Here is a 14972-nt window from a genome sequence, read left to right on the forward strand (position 1 = left end):
GTCTCCGCCCCGGACTCCGGCCCGGGCCGCCGCTGCCCGGCACGCGGGAGTTTGGGCTCGTAGCCGACGGCCCGCCGCTCGCTAGCCACCGGTCAAGCTCGGAATGGCACGGACGGGCCTCCGCTTCGCTCTCCGTCCCGTAGCCGAGACCGGTAGAGGACTGGAAACTCTCCGGGTGCCGTCCTGAGAGGGTCTGACTCCCTTATATAGATTTGAAACACCTTAAGGGGGTGAATGGCCTCACCAGAAGCACTCAGTACAGTGCTCTGCACACAGTAGACTGAGCTCCTTGAGAGCAGGGATCATGCCCATCGATTAGACTGGGCGCCCGTCAGTGGGCAGGGACCGTCTCGATCTGTTGCCGATTTGTCCATTCCAAGCGCTTAGTCCAGTGCTCTGCACATAGTAAGCGCTCGATAAATACTATTGAATGACTATTTTCTCTATAGTACTTTCCCAGTCAAACAATCGATCCGTCGTATTTATCGAGCGCTTTCCACGTGCGGGGCACTGTACTAAGTACTGGGAAGAGTACTGGTTCCGCGCAGAGTGTTCAATAAATACTGTCGATTGACGGATTGATTTTTCAAAAGGAAGAGGTAGAGGGAGCCTGAGGGGAAGGATTTGGGATTCTTGAATCTGTTCCCGTCTTCTCCGGGACTTGCTTGTAAGCCGGTTGAGCAACGGCCGTTCCTCGTGGGCAGGGAATGTGTCTATCGAGTCCGCTGTATCGGACGCTCCCCAGCGTTTAGTTCGGTCTTCTCCTCAGCGCGTCATTTTTCCTCCTGCCTTCGAGACCTCTCTACTCAGGAGTCCCGCCGACTCCTCAGACTTAAGGTGTCCAAAACAGAGCTCCCCATCTTTCCACCCAAACCGCGTCCTCCCCCGTGACTTTCCCATCCCCGTAGACGGCACCGCCGTCCTCCCTGGCTCACAAACCCTTAGCCACGGCGCTGTCCTCGACTCACCCCTCTCATTCGACGCGAACGTTCAGTCTATCGCCCCACCCCGTCAGTTCCACCTTCCCATCGTCACTAAAACCCGCCCTTTCCTCTCCATCCGAACCTCCACCACGTCAATCCAGTGACTTCTTCCATCCCGGTAGATGACCGTTTCGACCAGCGTGGCTCAGTGGCAGGAGCCCGGCCTTGGGAGTCAGAAGTCGCGGGTTCGAATCCCGGCTCTGCTACTTGGCAGCTGTGTGACTGTGGGCGAGTCACTTCGCTTCTCTGGGCCTCGGTGACCTCGTCTGAAAAATGGGGATGAAGACTGGGAGCCCCACGGGGGACAATCTGATGACCTAGTATCCTCTCCAGCGCTTAGAACAGTGCTCGGCACATAGTAAGCGCTTAACGAATGCCATCGTTATATTATTATTTCACCCTCCCAGGCGCTTAGTTCAGTGCTCGGCATATCGTAAGCGCTCAGTAAATACCGTCGATGATGACAGCGGTGATGAGGCTAAAACTTTATCCCTTCTAATACTACAAACTACTACTGACAGAGAGACTAACGCCCTGGAAAAAGAACGGCTGCCCTGCACCGCGGTGACCGCCTCGGAAGAGTGCTCATCACAGGGTTGTTTCCAAACAGTCCAGCGTGGAAGAGAATTCCAGGGAACTGCCGTAACGTCTTGGGGACGTGCCGTAAAGGAGAAGGGCGCCTTCGAGATCGCTTTCACCCATCCCGGGATCATCAGATTGATTTAGAGGATGGTACCTATAATGAAAAATAGGAAAATTGCCTTTTTTAGGTTCACTTGTTCATTCAGTCGCATTTATAATCATGATAATGTTGGTATGTGTTAAGCGCTTACTATGTGCCGAGCACTGTTCTAAGCGCGGGGGCGGAGGCAGGGCCATCGGGTCGTCCCACGTGAGGCTCACGGTCAATCCCCATTTGACAAACGAGATCACCGAGGCACTGAGAAGGGAAGTGAGTTGCCCCCAGTCACCCAGCTGCCGAGTGACAGAGCCGGGATTCGAACCCATGACCTCTGACTCCCAAGCCCGGGCTCTTTCCACTGTGCCACGCTGCTTCTCTATTTATTGACTGCTTAGTGTGTGCAAAGCACTGTACTGAGTGGTTATTGTTTGTAAAGCACCATATTAAGCGCTTGGGAGAGGACAATATAACAATAAAGCAGGGCCGAGAAGCAGCGTGGTTCAGTGGCGAGAGCCCGGGCTTGGGAGCCGGAGGTCGCGGGTTCTAATCCCGGCTCTGCCACTTGTCAGCTGTGTGACCTTGGACAAGTCATTTAACTTTTCTTTGTCTCAGTCACCTCATCTGAAAAATGGGGATTAAGATTGTGAGCCCGAAGTGGGGCAACTGATTACCTTGTATCTATCCCAGCGCTGAGAACAGTGCTTGGCACATAGTAAGCGCTTAGCAAATATCATCATTATTATTATTATTGTTAATGAACAGCCACATTCCCTCCTATGAAGAAGACTTTTTGGGCTGGGAGAGACCCTTGAGATGGTCTTGACTATAAGCTCGTTGTGGACAGGGACTGTGTCTGTTTATTATGGTATTGTCCTCTCCCAAGCGTTTACTACAGTGTCCTGCTCACGGTAAGTGCTCAGTAAATAACACTGACTGATTCTGGTCATTCTTACAATGTTCCAGCAAAGCATAAGACTAGAAAAATCCTTAAGGGTGGGAAGGTTGACTTCTAGTTTGATTATCTTAATGAGAAGCGGCGTGGCTTAGTGGAAAGAGCCCGGGAAGAGCCCGGGCTTGGGAGCCAGAGGTCGTGGGTTCTGATCCCGGCTCCGCCACTTGTCAGCTGTGTGACTGTGGGGGAGTCGCTTCACTTCTCTGGGCCTCAGTGACCTCATCGGGAAAACGGGGGTGAAGACGGTGAGCCCCACGGGGGAACAATCTGATGACCTTGTATCTATCCCAGTGCTTAGAACAGTGCTTGGCACATAGTAAGCGCTTAAATACCACCATTAACAATCCTCGCCTTCAGGCAACTTACCGCTCTGCAGTTACAGAGGTTTGGGGACTAGAAACCTAGTCAGAAAAGATGATCTGCCCACCTTGTCATGAGGTTCTGTTTGTCAGTCATCAACCAACATTCTGCGTGTCTGTCGTAGGTGGAGCACTGTATTCGTTCGTTCATTCAATCGTATCTATTGAGCGCTTCCTGGGTGCAGAGCACTGTACTAAGCGCTTGGAAAGTCCAACTGGGCAACAGAGAGAGACAATCCCTAGCCCACGACGGGCTCACGGTCTAGATGGGGGGAGACGGACATCAGAAGACTGTGAGCCCGTCATCGGGCAGGGATTGTCTCTCTGTTGCCCAGTTGGACTTTCCAAGCGCTTAGGACAGTGCTCTGCACATAGTGAGCGCTCAATAAATACGATTGAATGAAGAGGCATCGGTAACATCAATATGAATAAATAGAATACCAAGTGCTTGCAAGAGACCGGAGAAGCAGTGTGACCTGATGGCTAGAGCCCAGGCCTGGGAGTCAGTAGGACCTGGGTTCTAATCGCGGCTCCTCCACTTGTCTGCTGTGTGACCTTGGGCCAGTCATTTCACTTCTCTGAGCCTCAGTTTCCTCATCTGTAAAATGGGGATTAAAATGGGGGACAGGGACTGTGTCCAACCCGATTTGCTTGGATTCACCCCGGCGCTTAGTACAGTGCCTGGCACATGGTAAGTGCTTAACAAAAGCCACCATTATTAATGGAAGCAAGAGATACGTTCCTTGTGCTCAAGGAGCTTTCAGTCTGAAGACCAACTCGTATGATTTACCAATCATTTGAGCAGGAGGATGGACAGGGATATAATTGGCGATAACAAAAGTATGATAGGATACTATAATAAATAAGCATGATAGGATACATTAATAAATAAGCAAATAAACGAGATGTATTTGGATTAATGTATCATTCCAAATGAAAATAATAATGATAATTGTGGTATTTGTAAAGCTGTTACGTGGGGGCAGGCACTGATCTAAGCACTGGGACAGATACAAGATAATCAGGTTGGACGCGGTGCCTGTCCCATGTGGAGCTCACAGTCTTAATTCCCATTTTACAGATGAGGGGACTGAGGCCAAGAGAAGTGAAGTGACTTGCTCAAATATATATGTATATCTCTATATATCTTATATGTCTCTCTATATAAATATAGATAGAGAGAGAGAGAGAGAGGAAAGAGAGAGAGAAAAGCAGCATTGTCTAGTAGATAGAGCATTGGTTCTAATCCTGGCTCTTTCACATAATAATAATAATAATAATTGTGGCATTTGTTACTTATTATGTGCCAGGCACTGCTCTAAGCACTGGGGTAGATACAAGGTCATCAGGTTGGACACTGTCCCCGTCTCACATGGGGCTCACAGTCTTAATCCCCATTTCAGAGATGAGGTCACTGAGGCCCAGAGAAGTGAAGCGGCTCGCCCAAGGTCACACAGCCGACGCGTGGCGGAGCTCAGATTAGAACCCACGTCCACCGACTCCCAAGCCCGGGCTCTTGCCACTAAGCCACGCTGCTTCACTTGTCTTCTGTGTGACCTGGGGAAGGCGCTTCACTTCTCTGGGCCTCAGTTAACTCATCTGGAAAATGGGGATAAGAGTGTGAGCCCCATGGGGGACAGGGACTTGTGCCCACCCTGATTACCTTGTATCCACCCAGTGCTTAGTACAGTGCCTGGCCCATAGTAAATGCTTAATAAAAGCCATCAGAAATAAGAGAGGGTGAGAGAGAGAGACTGTAAATTCATTATGAGCAGAGAACACGTTGTCTGCTAATTCTGTTGTATTGTAATAATAATGATAGTAATGATAATATTTGTTAAGCGCTCACTATGTGCCAAGCACTGTTCTAAGCGCTGGGGCAGTTTCAAGCTCATCAGGTTGTCCCACGTGGGGCTCACAGTCTTCATCCCCATTTTCCAGATGGGGGAACTGAGGCCCAGAGAAGTGAAATGACTTGCCCAAAGTCACACAGCTGATAAGTGGCAGAGCCGGGATTAGAACCCACGACCTCTGACTCCCAAGCCCGGGCTCTGGCCAGTCGGCCACGCTGCTTCTCATACTGTACTCTACCAAGCGCTTAACACAGTGCTCTGCACCCACTAAGCACTTAATAAATCCTTTAGATTGAGAGAAAGGGAGATGCCTACGGGCTGACGATCTTTGTGGGCAGGGAATGTCATTCTTTACTGTTGTGTTGTACTTTCCCAGGCACTTAATACAGTGCTCTGCGTCCAGTAAGTAAGTGCTCAATAAATTTGATTGAATGAATGATTAAATGATGGGATACAAACAGGCTAAAGGGGTTTTGGGGACTTATAGAGAAGCAGCGGGGCTCAGTGGCAAGAGCCCGGGCTTGAGAGTCCGAGGTCGTGGGTTCAGGTCCCGGCTCCGCCACTTGTCAGCTGGGTGACCGTGGGCGAGTCACTTCACTTCTCTGGGCCTCAGTTCCCTCATCTGTCAAACGGGGATGAAGACCGTGAGCCTCACGTGGGACGACCCGATGACCCCGTATCTCCCCCAGCGCTTAGAACGGTGCTCGGCACATAGTAAGCGCTTAACGAATACCAACATTATTATTATAGGGTAGATGAATTAGGGTGGGACACCTTCCTGGAGGAGGTGGGCTTTGAGGAGGGTTTTGGAGCTGGGAAGAGCTGGAGTTTGGAGTTTGTGTTGGGGGGAACTTCTAAGTAGGAGGGATGGAGTGAGCGGGAGCGGAAGAGCTGAGAGCCAGGCGAGGTTGGGAGGTGGGAAAGGAGAAGCAGTGTGGCCCAGTGGTTAGAGCAGAGCCCTGGGTTCTAATCTATGTGCAGAGCACTGTTCCAAGCGCCGGGGTGGATACAGGGTCATCAGGTTGTCCCAGTGTGGCCCAGTGGATAGAGCAGAGGCCTGGGTTCTAATCCCGTTTCTGCCGCTTGCCTGCTGTGTGACCTTGGGCGAGTCACTTTCCTTCTCTGTGCCTCAATGACCTCAGCTGGGAAATAACAATGTTGGTATTTGTTAAGCGCTTCCTCTGTGCCGAGCACCGTTCTAAGCGCTGGGGGAGACACAGGGTCATCAGGTGGGCCCACGTGGGGCTCACGGTCTTCATCCTCATTTTACAGATGAGGGAACTGAGGCACAGAGAAGTGAAGTGACTTGCCCACAGTCACACAGCTGAGAAATGGCAGAGCTGGGATTTGAACCCATGACCTCTGACTCTAAAGCCCGTGCTCTTTCCACTGAGCCACGCTGCTTCTCATGGGGAAATGGGGATTAAGAGTCTGAGCCCCATGTGGGACAGGGACTGGGTCCAATGTGATTTGCTCGTATTCCCCGCCGCCCCCGCAGCGCTTAGTACGGTGCCTGGTACATAGTAAGCGCTTAACACAAACCCCGATTATTAGTCCAGAGCGTAGTATGGTGGCTGGCACACAGTGAGCGCTTAACAAATACCATGATTATTAGCTGGGGGACAGCGGGAGGAGAGAGAGGACGTCAGCGCGGCTCAGTGGCAAGAGCCCGGGCTTGGGAGTCAGAGGTCACGGGTTCGAATGCCGCTCTGCCACTTGTCAACTGTGTGACTGTGGGCAAGTCACTTCACTTCTCTGGGCCTCAGTTCCCTCATCTGGAAAATGGAGATGAAGACCGTGAGCCTCACGCGGGACAACCTGATGACCCTGTATCTGCCCCGGCGCTTGGAACAGTGCTCCGCACATAGTAAGCGCTTAACAAATACCAACATTATTATTGTTAAGAGTCCGAGAAAAGCGGAATGAGACCCCGGGAGGCGGCCACCGCGTGTTTCTGCTGGTGGGGAGGGAGGCGGTGTAGACGTCGGAGAGTCGAGATCCATCCTGGATATAGGAGGGATTCCTTCCGTCCCAGGGTTGCCGCTCGGCGGAGCGTTTTGGCTGAATCCTTACCTGGGTGAAACAGTCCAGAACCCGAGGGCGGAAAGCAACATCAACGATGCCAAAAAGAAGAAGAATTTCTCCAGGTTTCCACTGTTCAAGAAGCTCGGAAACCAATTCCCTATGAGGGAGAAAGGCAGTAATGATAATGTTGGTATTTGTTAAGTATTCACTATGTGCAGAGCACTGTTCTAAGCGCTGGGGAAGATACAGGGTAATCTGGTGGTCCCACGTGGGGCTCACAGTCTTAATCCCCCTTTTACAGATGAGGTAACTGAGGCCCAGAGAAGTGAAGTGACTTGCCCACGGTCACACAGCTGCCAAGTGGCAGAGCCGGGATTCGAACCCATGACCTCTGACTCCCAAGCCCGGGCTCTTTCCACTGAGCCACGCTGCAATAGTTAGTTTTTGGGTGGTGGGGTGTGATCACTACCCAAATCCGGGCCCGGGTGTCAGAAGGTTGTGGGTTCTAATCCCGGCTCCGCCTCTCTCGGGAGGACTGAGGTCGTCTGTTCGTTCAGTTGTATTTATTCATTCATTCATTCATTCAATAGTATTTATCGAGCGCTTACTCTGTGCAGAGCACTGGACTAAGCGCCTGGAATGAACAAGTCGGCAACAGATAGAGACGGTCCCTGCCGTTTGACGGGCTTACGGTCTAATCGTTTATCTAATCATTTATTTATCGAGCGCTTACTGGGTGCAGGGCACTGGGTTAAGTGCTTGAGGGAGGACAATACAAGAAACAGTCACATTCCCTGGCCACAACGAACTTACAGTCTAGAGGAGCGGAGACAGACATCAGTACAGATAAACTGTACTTTCCAAGAACGTTGAGAAGCAGCGTGGCTCAGTGGAAAGAGCCCGGGCTTGGGAGTCAGAGGTCACGGGTTCGAATTCCAGCTCTGCCGCTTGTCAGCTGGGTGACTGTGGGCGAGTCACTTCACTCCTCTGGGCCTCAGTGACCTCATCCGTCGAACGGGGATGAAGACTGGGAGCCTCATTTGGGACCACCTGATTACCCTGTATTATCCCAGCACTTGGAACAGTGCTCTGCACATAGTAAGCGCTTAACGAATACCAATATGATTATTTTTTGTACAGTGCTCTGTGCACAGGAAGTGCTCAATAAATACTACTTACCCTGTATCTCCCCCAGCGCTTAGAACAGTGCTCTGCACGTAGTAAGTACTTATCAAATGCCAACATTATTATTATTATTACTACTGAATGAATGAATAAATAAAATTGCAGATAGATACATAAGTACTGTGGGGCTGGGAGAGGGGGGAGAGCAAAAGGAGCAAGTCAGGGTGATGCAGAAGGGAGGGGGAGATGAGGAAAGGGGAGCTTAGTCTGGGAAAGCCTCTCGGAGGAGGAGGGCCTTCAGGAAGGCTTTGAATGAGGGGGAGAGGAATCGTCTGTGGGATTGGAGGCGGGAGGGAATTCCGGGCCGGAGGCGGGATGGGAGCCGGGGGTCGGCGGTGGGACGGGAGAGATGGAGGCCCGGGGAGAAGGTTGGCGTGAGAGGAGCCGAGTGTGCGGGCTGCAAGGGACGAGCAGAGAAGGGACGGGAGGGAGGAAGCGGAGGGGGGATGGACGGCTCTAAAATCCACGGTGAGGAGTTTTTGTCTGATGTGGGGCTGGATGGGCAACCCCTTTCGAGGAGGAGAGTGACATGTCCTCAACGTTTTTGTAGAAAAAATGATGCGGGCAGCAGAGGGAAGTGTGGACCGGAGTGGGGAGAGGCAGGAGGCGGGGAGGTCGGCCAGGAGGCCGATGCCGTCGTCCAGGCGGGAGAGGACGAGTGACTGGATCGACACGGTAGCAGTTTGGACGGAGAGGAAAGGTCGGATTTTAGCGACGTTGTGAAGGTGGGTCCGACAGGGTTTGGTGGCAGATGGAATGAGTGCGTTGAATGAAAGAAAGGAGACAAGGATAACGGCAAGGTTACGGGCTTGTGAGACGGGAAGGATGGTGGTGCCGTCTACAGTGACGGGAAAGCAGGGGGAGGACAGGATTGGGGCGGGAAGAGAAGGAGCTCTGCTTTGGACACGTCAAGTTTGAGTCCTGTCCTAGATCTAGCCCTGGCCTGCCGTGTGGCCTCTGGTTGACCCTCTAACCTCTCTGATCCTCTGTTTCCTCCCCTCTAACTTGGGGATGAGGTAGATTGCGTGGTCCGTGTCGGGCGGGTCTGTAATCCAATCTCACTACTTCGTGACTCTCCCAAGGTCACACAGCAGACAAGTGGCGGAGCCGTTTTAGACTCCCGGGTCCATGCTCTACCCGCTACGCCATGCTGCATCTCCACTCGGTCGTATTTGTTGAGCTCTACTATGTACAGAGTACTGTACTAACCGCCTGGGAGAGTCCAACACAGCAAGATCTCCCCCCTCCGTCACCATGACTCGCTCCCTTTGCTCTTCCCCCCCTCCCTGTCCCATGCCGCTTTTAGATCTATAATTCCATTTATTTATATCGACACCTGTCTATTTGTCTTGCTGTCTCCCCCCTTCTATTCATTCAATAGTATTTATTGAGCGCTTACTATGGGCAGAGCACCGTACTAAGCGCTTGGAATGTACAAGTCGGCAACAGATAGAGACGGTCCCTGCCCTTCGACGGGCTCACGGTCCGATCGGGGGAGACGGGCGGACGAGAACGATGGCGATGAATAGAGTCGAGGGGAAGAACATCTCATAAAAACAATAGAATCAGGGTGATGTACATCTCATTAAACAAAATAAATAGGGTGATGAAGATATAGACGGTCGAGCGGACGAGTACGGTGCCGAGGGGGTGGGACGGGAGAGGCGGAGGAGGAGAGGGAGAGGGGGGAGGAGAGGGTTTAGCTGCGGAGAGGTGAAGGGGGGGTAGAGGGAGCAGAGGGAAAAAGGGGGGAGCTCAGTCTGGGAAGGCCTCTTGGAGGAGGTGAGCCCGTTGTCGGGTAGGGATGGTCTCTGTTGCCGTATTGTACTTCGCAAGCGCTTAGAAGAGCGCTCTGCACACCGTAGGCGCTCAGTAAATAGGCCCGAACGACTGAATGAACGGACAGTAGGGCAGACCGGATGCCGGCCCGCAGCGAGTTTGGCGGAGGGTCGCCCGCCGAGGGGACAGAGGGTCCGGGGGCGTCCGCTGGCGGGCCCTTACCTTGGGAGGCCAGGTGGGCGCTCGACACCAGGCCGGCGCCCAGGAGGCAGCCCAGGCCGTTGGAGACGGTCAGCAAGCTCCCCGAAACGGGCCGCAGGGCTCGGGGGACCAGCCGGAAAGAGAGGACGGAACCTATAGCACGTGAGAGAGAGAGAGGGGGAGAGAGAGGACACCAATCATCTTATAATAATGATGATGTTTGTTAAGTGCTTACTACTACTACTACTACTAATAATGATGGTGTTTGTTAAGCGCTTACTATGTGCCAAGCACTGTTCTAAGCACTGAGGTAGATACAGGGTCATCAGGTCCCACATAGGGCTCACAGGTTTAGTCCCCATTTTGCAGATGAGGTCACTGAGGCACAGAGAAGTGAAGTGACTTGCCCAAAGTCACCCAGCCGATAAGTGGCGGAGGCGGGAGTGGAACCCACAACCTCTGTGACCCTCAAGCCTCTTTCCACTGAGCCACGCGGCTTCCCAATGTGCCCAGCACTGTTTTAAGCGCTGGGGGCGAATACGTTATCGGATTGTCCCCCGTGGGGCTCATCGGTCTTCATCCCCATTTTACAGATGAGGCAACTGAGGCCCAGAGAAGTGAGGTGACTTGCCCAAAGTCACACAACTGACCGGGGCAGAGCCGGGATTAGAACCCACGACCTCTAACTCCCAAGCCCGGGCTCTTTCCGCTAAGCCACGCTGCTCCTCTGACTGCACTCTCCCAAACGCTCAGCGCAGCGCTCCGTAGAAAGCAGCGTGGCTCAGTGGAAAGATCCCGGGCTCGGGAGTCAGAGGTCATGGGTTCGACTCCCGGCTCCGCCGCTTGTCGGTTGTGTGACTGTGGGCGAGTCACGTCACTTCTCGGGGCCTCAGTTCCCTCATCTGTAAAATGGAGAGGAACTGGGAGCCCCACGTGGGACAACCTGATGACCCTGTATCTACCCCGGCGCTTAGAACAGTGCTATGCCCATAGTAAGCGCTTAACAAATACCAACATTATTATTATTATTATTAGACTCTATTTTGATGATATTGATGGCTGTCTCCTTGGTTTGTTGTCTGTCTCCCTCCTTCTAGACCGTGAGCCCGTTGTTGGGCAGGGATGGTCTCTCTCTGTCGCCCAGTTGGACCTTTGAAGCCGTTAGTACAGTGCTCTGCACACAGTAAGCGCTCAATAAGAAGCAGCGTGGGCTAGTGGCAAGAGGTAGGTCTAAGGCTATGGTTGGGGGTAGGGCTCGGCCTAGGGATAAGGTCAATTTGGGGTTAGGGGTAGGGCTGTGGTTCAGGCCGGGGTGAAATTTAGGGTTAGAGAAGCAGCGTGGTTTCGTGGAAATAACCTGGGCTTAATCCCGGCTCTGCCACTTGTCAGCTGTGTGACCGTGGGCAAGTCACTTCACTTCTCTTTGCCTCAGTTCCTTCATCAGTAGAATGGAGATGAAGACTGAGTCTCACGTGGCACAACCTGAAGGCCTTGTATCTACCCCAGTGCTTACAACGGTGCCTGGCACATAGTAGGCGCTTAACAAATTCCAGCATTATTATTGGGAGTCAGATGTCGTGGGTTCTAATGCCGCCTCTGCCACTTGTCCCCAGGGTGACCTTGGGCAACCCACTTAACATCTCTGTGCCTCAGTTTCCTCATCCGTAAAATGGGGATTGAGACTGTGAGCCCTACGTGGGACGACCCGGTTACCTTCGTAACTACCCCGGCGCTTAAAACGGTGCTCGGCACATAGTGAGCACTGAACAAATACCGTAATCCTTATTATTATCATTATATTATCAGAAGCAGCGTGGCTCAGTGGAAAGAGCCTGGGCTTCGGAGTCAGAGGTCATGAGTTCGACTCCCAGTGCCACTTGTCAGCTGTGTGACCGTGGGCAAGTCACTTCACTTCTCTGTGCCTCAGGTCCCTCATCTGTAAAATGGGGATTAAAAGTGTGTGAGCCTCACGGGGGACAACCCGATGACCCCGTATCTCCCCCAGCGCTTAGAACAGTGCTCGGCACCTAGTAAGCGCTTAACAAATACCAACATTATTATACGAAGCATTTAACAAATGCCATTATCATTATTTAGGTCGGAAAACGCTTTAAAGGCACGGTAAAGCTCGGGCCCAAGCGGTGCAACTACTGAAGAGGACTGTGGGAGAGAAACTATAGTGGACAGGCCGGGGGCTCAACTGGAGCTGTTGGGGCGTCTCGGGGCTGGGGGGTTTGGGTCTGGGGACTGTGGACATGAATGAATGAATAAATGAATGAATGAATGAATGTGGACTGGGGAATCCGGGCTGGGGGTTGGGAATCGACTTTCTCCCGTTGCTTCGATCCCTGTGGGAGCGCCGTCCGGCTCCACGGTGCTCCGGAAGAGAGCCGGGAGGGCTCCAGGGCAGAAGGCCCGTGTCCCAGCCCGGGAGATCCCCCTTCCTCCCACCCCGCCCGCCCCCGGCCGTCGCTTGAGATGTCGGGATGGTTCCATACGTCGTGGACACCGCGTTCGTTCGATTCATTCAGTCCTCTTTATTGAGCGCTTCCTGGGCGCAGAGCGTTGCCTTGTTTTTGTCCGTCCGTCTCCCCCGATCAGACCGTGAGCCCGTCACTGGGCAGGGATGGTCTCTATCTGTTGCCGAGTTGTCCATTCCAAGCGCTTAGTACGGTGCTCTGCACACAGTAAGCGCCCGATAAATCCTATTGAATGAATGAATGGCACGAACCGCTTGGAGAGGACGATTCGGCACCAAAAAGAGACAATCCCTACCCACAGTGGGCTCACAGTTTAGAAGGGGGGAGACAGGCATCAAAACACATAAAGAGGCATCGGTAGCATAAATATAAATAAATAGAATTAGAGCTGTATATACAGAACGGAGCAAGCGAAACGGGTATCCAGCTCGTCCCCCACCATCCACCTGGTCTGGAGGCCTCCAGCCTCTCAGCTCGCTGTGGGCAGGGAACACGTCTGCTGTTTCATACTCTCCCAAGTGCTCAGTGCTCTGCGCACAGTAAGTGCTCAGTAAATACAACCGACCGACTGTTTCCCTTCTCCTCGAGACCCTCCGGGGGTTGCCCATCCACCTCTGCATCAGACGGAAACTGGTCACCATCGGCTTTAAAGCCGTCCATCACCTGTCCCCCCTCCTACCTCACCTCCCTTCTCTCCTTCTCCGTCCCAGCCCGCACGCTCCGCTCCTCTCATGCCTCTCATCTCCTCCCCGGCCTCCAGCTCGCCCGTCTCGCCTCCGACCCCCGGCCCACGTCCTGCCTCTGGCCCGGAACACCCTCCCGCCTCAATTCCCACGGACATTTCCTCTCCCCCTCTTCAAAACCCTACTGAAGGCCCATCTCCTCCAAGAAGCCTTCCCTGACTGCTCCCTCCTTTCCTCTTCTCCCGCTCCCTTCTGCGTCCCCCGACTCGCTCCCTTCATTCATCCTCCATCCCAGTCATTCATCCTCCATCCCAGTCCCGCACCGCTTACGTCCAGATCTGTCATTTATTTATTCATAATATTCAATCTGCCACTTGTCAGTTGTGTGACTGTGGGCGAGTCACTTCATTCTCTGTGCCTCAGTTCCCTCATCTCTAAAACGGGAATAAAGACTGTGAGCCTCACGTGGGCCAACCTGATGACCCTGTATCTCCCCCAGCGCTTAGAACAGTGCTCGGCACATAGTAAGCGCTTCACAAATACCACTATTAGTATTATTATTATTTTCATATTCCCCCCCAGTCTGTAAGTTCCTTATGGGCAGGGAATGGGTCTGTTATATTCATTCATTCATTCAGTTGTATATAATAATAATAATAATAATAATAATGTTGATATTTGTTAAGCGCTTACTATGTGCCGAGCGCCGTTCTAAGCGCTGGGGTAGATACAGGGTAATCAGGTGGTCCCACGTGAGGCTCACAGTTAATCCCCATTTTACAGATGAGGTAACCGAGGCACAGAGAAGTGAAGTGACTTGCCCAAGGCCACACAGCTGACAAGTGGCAGAGCCGCGATTGGAACCCGTGACCTCTGACTCCCAAGCCCGGGCTCTTTCCACTGAGCCATGCTGTTTCTTAACTGAGCACTTACTGTGTGCAGACCACTGTACTATGAGACTGGGAGAGCAAAATACAACAGCAGACGCATCCCTTGCCCACCAAGAGCTCACCAGAGTCTAAACGGGGAGAAACATTAATATAAATAAATAAAGTAAATTACGGATCTATACATATGAGCTGTGGGGCCTTGAGGGGGGATGAAGGAAGGGAGCGAGTCGGGGCGACGCGGAAGGGCGGGGGAGAAGAGGAGAGGAGGGCGCGGTCGGGGAAGGCGTCTTGTCATATATTGTTATATTGCACTCTCCCGAGTGTTTAGTACAGTGCTCTGCACGCAGTAAGCGCTCGGTAAATATGATCGACTGACTGACTTGACCCTTTTCACCCACAGCGGCGGCTCCTTCGAGGGAGTGGAGGGAGTGCGGGGTGTGGGTAATAATGATACTTGCGTTATTTGTTAAGCGCTTACTATGTGCCAGGCAAGCAAATGGGGTTGGACCCAGTCCCTGGCCCCCATGGGGCTCACAGTCTTCATCCCCCTTGTACAGATGAGCGCTTAGAACAGTGCTCTGCACATGCTCAATAAGAAGCAGAAGAGCTCAATGAGAAGCAGCGTGGCCTAGTGGAAAGAGCCCGGGCTTGGGAGGCAGAGGACGTGGGTTCTAATCCCGGCTCCGCCCCTTGTCTGCTGGGTGACCTGGGCCAAGCCACTTAACGTCTCTGTGCCTCAGTTCCCTCATCTGTAAAATGGAGATGAAGACTGTGAGCCCCGGGTGGGACAACCTGATTACTTTGTATCTACCCCAGGACTTAGAACAGTGCTTGGCACATAGTAAGCGATTAACAAATACCATTATTATTATTAATAAATGGGATTGAATTGAATGAATG

General features: G+C 52.6%; 1 protein-coding gene across 1 annotated transcript in view; it reads right to left on the reverse strand.

Annotated features, from left to right (window-relative positions):
• Positions 1-1411: 1411 nt before the first annotated feature.
• SLC15A5 (solute carrier family 15 member 5) overlaps positions 1412-14972 on the reverse strand; it is a 44528-nt gene continuing 30967 nt past the window's right edge. Inside the window, exons 7-9 of the mRNA XM_029047390.1 lie at positions 10041-10172; positions 6903-7011; positions 1412-1719 (exon numbers count right to left, since the gene is read on the reverse strand). Coding sequence (XP_028903223.1) covers positions 1572-1719; positions 6903-7011; positions 10041-10172 — 389 coding nt within the window. The 3' untranslated portion in view covers positions 1412-1571. The remainder of the gene's footprint in view (positions 1720-6902; positions 7012-10040; positions 10173-14972) is intronic.

The sequence above is a fragment of the Ornithorhynchus anatinus genome, chromosome 2 (genome assembly GCF_004115215.2).
Source record: "Ornithorhynchus anatinus isolate Pmale09 chromosome 2, mOrnAna1.pri.v4, whole genome shotgun sequence".
Lineage (NCBI taxonomy): Eukaryota > Metazoa > Chordata > Mammalia > Monotremata > Ornithorhynchidae > Ornithorhynchus > Ornithorhynchus anatinus.